General features: G+C 26.0%; 1 protein-coding gene across 3 annotated transcripts in view; it reads right to left on the bottom strand.

Moving 5' to 3' along the window:
• Window positions 1-2,448: 2,448 nt before the first annotated feature.
• LOC106685082 (UPAR/Ly6 domain-containing protein crok) overlaps window positions 2,449-6,261 on the bottom strand; it is a 13,558-nt gene continuing 9,745 nt past the window's right edge. Inside the window, exons 3-4 of one of the 3 annotated variants that reach the window (XR_010844831.1) lie at window positions 3,251-3,700; window positions 2,449-3,140 (exon numbers count right to left, since the gene is read on the bottom strand). Coding sequence is in view for 1 of the 3 variants with exons in the window: in XM_014427570.2 (XP_014283056.1) it covers window positions 3,501-3,700 (200 nt within the window). In the remaining 2 variants the exon portion in view is untranslated. Of the gene's footprint in view, window positions 3,701-6,261 lie in introns of all 3 variants that reach the window. The other 2 variants (XR_010844832.1, XM_014427570.2) reach the window with 2 other exon arrangements.

Below are 6,261 nucleotides of genomic sequence, written 5' to 3' on the forward strand. Positions count from 1 at the left end.
TGTTAACCTAACGATATACTTATGGAAGTAGGTTCAATCCATATCACATCATAAATCATTCAGCTTCATAATTGAAGGTAATTTTCATTAAAATTAAAATAGATTTCCTTTTTATATTCTCCTTATTCCTTCATTTGCCTAAGTTGTGGAGATTTTTTCTGTATTATCTGCTAATCATTCCTATATTTCTTCCTACAACAATCTGATTTTTTCTGATCACTTACTAAATGTTTTAGCCTCCTTGGTTTAGATTAGCTCTTATTATCCATTTTACTATTATATACAAAACCACTTTCTTTTCCTGGACACATATATAGTTCACCATTTATTTTCTTGTTTTGTTTTACAATTCTTTTGAGATATTTCTAATCCATGAGACTAACTTATCTCTTGTAAATTTATCAACAAGCCCATAACTTACTCATCTTAGAATTTCTCTGCATTTGGAGAGTATTATTGTGCATTGATACTAAGACATTCTTTGAGGGTAGATTCTATACCAATAGTTTTCTTTAAAAAGTTTAATGATAACATTTATTTGTTTAAATATTATCTATGATTCAGACTAATATAGGATAATATATAAGTATTATCATGGATATTTTTTTCTGAGTCTTATTCAAATGGTCCAGGCCATGAGTGCTCTTGATGTATCTCTTCAGCTTTGAATAAATGGTTACAGTTATTGTTTTATGGGGAAAAACTTCGTAGGTCGTCAACACCATTTATTTTTTATTTATTTATGCTTATATTTATTTTATTATAATTTTTTTTTTATCGATGTCACATTTGTGATATTAAACTTATTTTATGAATTTAAAAACTAAATGCTAATTCTTCTGTTCTATTATCATCCCTAAGGTTTGTAGATACACCAGGGTTTAATTCAAAACTATTCAGGTATGCTATGAAATATGGGCAATCCTGAAAGATGTTGGAAATTGTCAATTTGTTATTACAAGACTAGCATTTCGGGGGTCTTTGTTTAGTGATAAGGTAGGAATAAGTGAGTCTTGTGTTATCTATTCTCAGCATAGTCAGTACAACTTCTTCTCTTAGCATTTATGGCTGGAGGTACACCAAGGCTTGAACTCATTTTTTATAATTTTTAGTTTATTTGTTGGGCTTTTGTTCTACATGAATTGCCCTCCATCTTTAATTTACATTTCGAGGGGTTTTCTTATTTCTGATGGAGTTTAAATTGCTTTACCCTGTCTCAGGGGCACAGGTGCTTCTCTTGCAGCTTGATCAGCCTTTTAGTTGCCTATGATTCATTACTGTCCAGTGTTTTGTTTAAAATTGGTGGTGTATAAGATATTTCCTTGGTCTTAACTTAGATACTTATGAAGACCGAGGAAAAGTTCTCAGTGTTTAGAATCTAACTTTTGATAATTGTTTTACCCATTCAGATCTTAATTGGACCAATATGAGAAAACAGACAATTTTGTGAATTGGTCTTTGGTGGTTGGAGCTCAAACTTTTGGTGAGCTCAAATTAGTTAGAAGATTCTTATAAATGGCCAGATCAGATATTTTATTGTTTGTTACTCACTAATATAATAAAATAATTAATTCAAATAAGTGATAATTTTTAGCGTTTTCAATATTTTGAGTTTCATTATAGAAAATTAACAGCTATAGAAAATTCATCTGTTTCTAAGTGTGTAAGAGGGAGCCAAATTTAACAACGCGTTAAACTCTTCAAGCAGGTTCTGGGATCTTTTGTGGTTAAATAAAGTGTCCTTGAATCACTAATAGATTTAATTATAGCCTTTTGGCCATAAACAGATATTTTCAAGATTCAAGAAGAAAATTTATGTTTTAGTTTCATGCAAAAAAAATTTACTAATTATTAATGAATTAAAGACATGAGTGGATGAAGTAGTGCGAAATTAAGGAAAAGTAGGAATTTTTGCTTGGAAAAATATTTTAAATACTTTTCCTACATGACATAATTTTTAATTTTTCTAAACCTTAAATTTTTGTTATCTTAAGGAGTTTATCAATCAATCAATAATTAAATTTTTCTCAGATTCATAAGTTTTTGATATAACACCTTCCTTTACTAATGTCTTCAATTTATATGGTAGACAAAAAAACAGAAAACTAAATAGTTTCTATTACACTAAGCTATCAATCAGACCTAATCCTATTATTAATATTTTATCTACTGCTATTTTAAAATCTCTATTGTTTATTGTAATGATCACCCCTAGTATAATCCAAAGGGGACAGGAACATGTTCTGAAGATTAGTACCATATTCTGTACCGAATGACATTTAGATTTGCTTCCAATTTGTGAGTCCACTTAGAAATAATAATTAATCCTTCCAGGCTGATTTCAAAATAGGTGGCAGTTATGACTTTAAAAACTTTCCATTATGTATCCTAGCATGTTATATAAGGAAGAATTTACGCTTTGCTCTAGAGATAAAGGAAAATACAAAGAACACAACAAATCATAATATTTATTTACATTAAATAATTTTATTTACTACACAGCATCATTATAACAATTTCTAGTATCAATTTTAGATTGCTTGATACAAATTTAAAAATAAAAGGTAACATTTTTCTTTAATACTTAACACATCTCAGAATCAACTGATTTCAATTACAACAGCTAAAAATTACAGATAGCTAAGTTGGTATACAAGTTTAGGTAATGATTTGAATCTCATAAATTTTATTTTATTTTTATTGCAGATAATAAAAAAAAAAAAAAAAAAACAGTTCTGAGATTGATTCTATCAGCTATTATTGGGAATAGTATAATTTGTAAATTTAAAAGAAATGTCTGAATTAAAGACTACTCACATTCGACTTGGTGGCAAACATCAGAGACAGTTTTTTGAATGGACTGTTGGTAAACTTTAGAAGTAATGTCGCAAGAAAAATTTCCTTTCTTATTTTCTATATCTTCCTAAAAAATGTTTTCTTAAGTTATAAACTTTACTTGTATTATGTTCGAATATAATAACTGATTTAGATTAAATTTGAATTTACCATATATTTCTCTTGTTGGTTCATTCTATAATGCTCTAACATTAACTTCACAATTTCTATCCATTAGAACATGAAAGAGGAAGTTATTACTTTTATCTTTCTAACAAACCTATTTTGTAGGTCACTCTCTAAAACTTTAAATATACACAAAAAATATATTTAAGTTAAATATTATTTTACATTTTATATTACAATTATTCCACAAATAGAAGTTTCATCAACACTTCACATTCGTATAACTCACATTTTCAAATGAATTTCTTATTTTACACTGAACAGCACTTAGATAATAGGCAAATATAAAGTAAATAATGTGTTTTATTGGTTTGCCTTATTAAACAGATGTTTTTTTATTACTATTAATATTTATTTATTGCCCTTAAAAAAATGTAAGAGCATTCACTACTAATGAGATTGGTGAAATCTACACATAGCGTAGGAAAAGGTTGATTCAAACCACATTCAATTTTTGTATTCACTTCTGGGATGTTTTCCTAAACTATGAGCCTTGGCAAGAAAACTAGAGATGTGACAAGAATTGCTGCTACAGATGAGATTGGAGCTCCATTGCAGAAATCTGTTGAGCATGTACAAACTTCTTGACGGCCTCCGAATCCACTCCTTTGGTAGCAGTTTTGGAAGTAGCTGGAATCATCCCATCCACAGCTCCGAATAATGCGAGTGTCAGGTTTCACTAAAAATGTATTAGCATATTGAAAATCATTGATAAAAAACATAATATTTCAATATTAATATAATAACAAATTCAGATTGTTTTGAAATTTGGGCAAGACTAATTTAATCTGAAAAGTCTGATATTAATTATAATTATATTGAATTCAAAATTTATTGCTAAAAAAAATTACTAGATAAATTGTGTAACGACAGGATGTAACAAATATTGTAAATTAAATTAAGATATTCATAAATTAAATGTTAAATTGTGTCCATTGAAACAGAGAACAAGGATCCACATGAGAAAGTTGAGATATGTTGAATGAATGATAGAAACACAGGATTATTCTTTGAAATAACTATGAATTGTTTCCCTTTCTCATGAGCAGAACAGGCTCGAGTTGATAATACGTTTAAAAATTTTAATTATGTAAAACAATATGTCATAATATTGCAATTTCAATACAAATATTAAAAACAATTTTTTTGGAAATATATTTCAAAAGTTAATAATACCTTTTAATTTTCATATTAAAAGTAAAAATATAGTTGATTCAACTCATTTTGTAATTAAAGGAAATAAGAGAACTTAATATTTAATCTTTAATTATATGAGGCACTCGTTCATAAAACATGGTAACTGAAAAAATGAAAACTTTTATAATGTTAAAATTTTTTTTATTCTAATGTTTCACCTTCGACCAGCTTTTTACGTGTTTTACGTAATTCCAAAATTATTTTTTTAAAAATGGCACTGAAAATCTGTGATGTGATTTAAACTTCAGTTCACAATAAATATTACCATGTTTTACAACCAAGCAACTCAAATTGACAGTATTCAAATAATATTCTGATATCTAATCAATAATCATGATATTCTTGGATATAAAGAAAACATTTTTTAAAAAATATCAAAAAAGCGATAAAACTAATTTCATCGAAATCAGCTTTTAATTTTTGCAGCATTATAAATATTTTCATATTTTTATTCATATTCACATTATATTTTTTTTTAAAAACATGAAGGTTATTGTATAGATCTTATTTGAAAGTTATTTCATATGTTTCATAAAGCCTAGAAAAAAAATATTCATATGGTTTGTAATTTTACTAAAACCTATTTTCAGTAAATAAGAGTTTATTACCAAAGATATCTTATTCTAATGAGCTTTGTTTGAACTATTGATTTGTTTCTCAGTGAGCCTGGGCTTTTTCAATGGGATATATCATGCTAATAATTTATTTTTTTTATTATTGATCAAATGAAGTTTTGAACAATAATATCGGAACAAGGTGGGTGTTTTAAAAAATAATTCATAATATTTGGTATTATTAGAAATATGTTACTTATTTACAAATTTAATGTATATGTGTCCATTCAATAAATGAGGCACTCAGTCATAAAACATGGTAACTGATATTTATTATGGATTGGAGGTTTTAATTTTATTGGATTCTTCATGGCTGATTTCATAGGAATTTTTAAATGTAATGTAATAATGTTTGTATTAAATTATGGTTTGTGACTCCTGGTTCGAGGTAAAATATTATAATTAACAAACATTTTAACATTGTGAAAGTTTTGATTTTTTCAGCTACCATGTTTTACAACCAAGTGCCTCAAAAGAATTTTAAAAATCAAACTTTAAAAATAATATTTTAAATTATCTTTGGAAAAACAAATATGCCTAATAACATTTGAATATCTTTATTAAAACTAATAAAAAAATCTATAACTATAAACTGAAAATCAGATTCTTAAATCTTTTGAATAAAACTTAATTAGTTCTAAAATTAGGTATTTTGGATCTTAATCAATCGTACAAAGTGGCATAATGAATAATTTTTTATTTTTATTAAAATTATATCTAATCCATTACTTTTATGAATAAGTTTTTATTTGCATCATATTTTTTTCAAAAATTGAATAAATAATAAAATAGAATATAGAATTAGAATACTTTTACTTAACACTTTGAAATTTGTTAGAGAATTGCTTCCAGATAAAAAATAGATAAGTATGTTTAATTTAATCTTCAACATGATGATTAATAAAAAATAATACAGTATTCTAGAAAATGTAATGTTTAATATTTTCACAAATTTATATAATAAAGATTTACAATATTTATTCACTCACATTTATTTTCAAATATAACATTTATTTGTAAATACAATTATTACTTTGTTTTTTAATATATTATTATTTTGTACTTAAAGAAAGAGAAATGAATATAACGAAACATCGAACACCCACTTAAGCCCTGTTACATCTTGAGTTCAAAAAGTATATCATTTAAAAAAAAAAAAAAAAGATCAACACATTATTCTAGAGACATCTTGAAAAAAAAAATTTAATTAGAAAGAATTATATAAGTATTTTATAAAATGATGGTTGTGACAAGATGTCTCAAGAATGATCTATTTTTAAAATTAAAATCGTATGAAAATTGTATTACTGATTTGTTTGTCTGGTGCTCTTTAGAGGCGTAAAACCATTTAGTCATCAATGCCTATCTCTAGTTATAATTAAAAATCTGTATACACACACATTCACTTACTCATACATGTACATGATTC

This window comes from Halyomorpha halys, unplaced genomic scaffold, assembly GCF_000696795.3.
Source record: "Halyomorpha halys isolate HHAL.00 unplaced genomic scaffold, Hhal_1.1 Scaffold655.1, whole genome shotgun sequence".
Lineage (NCBI taxonomy): Eukaryota > Metazoa > Arthropoda > Insecta > Hemiptera > Pentatomidae > Halyomorpha > Halyomorpha halys.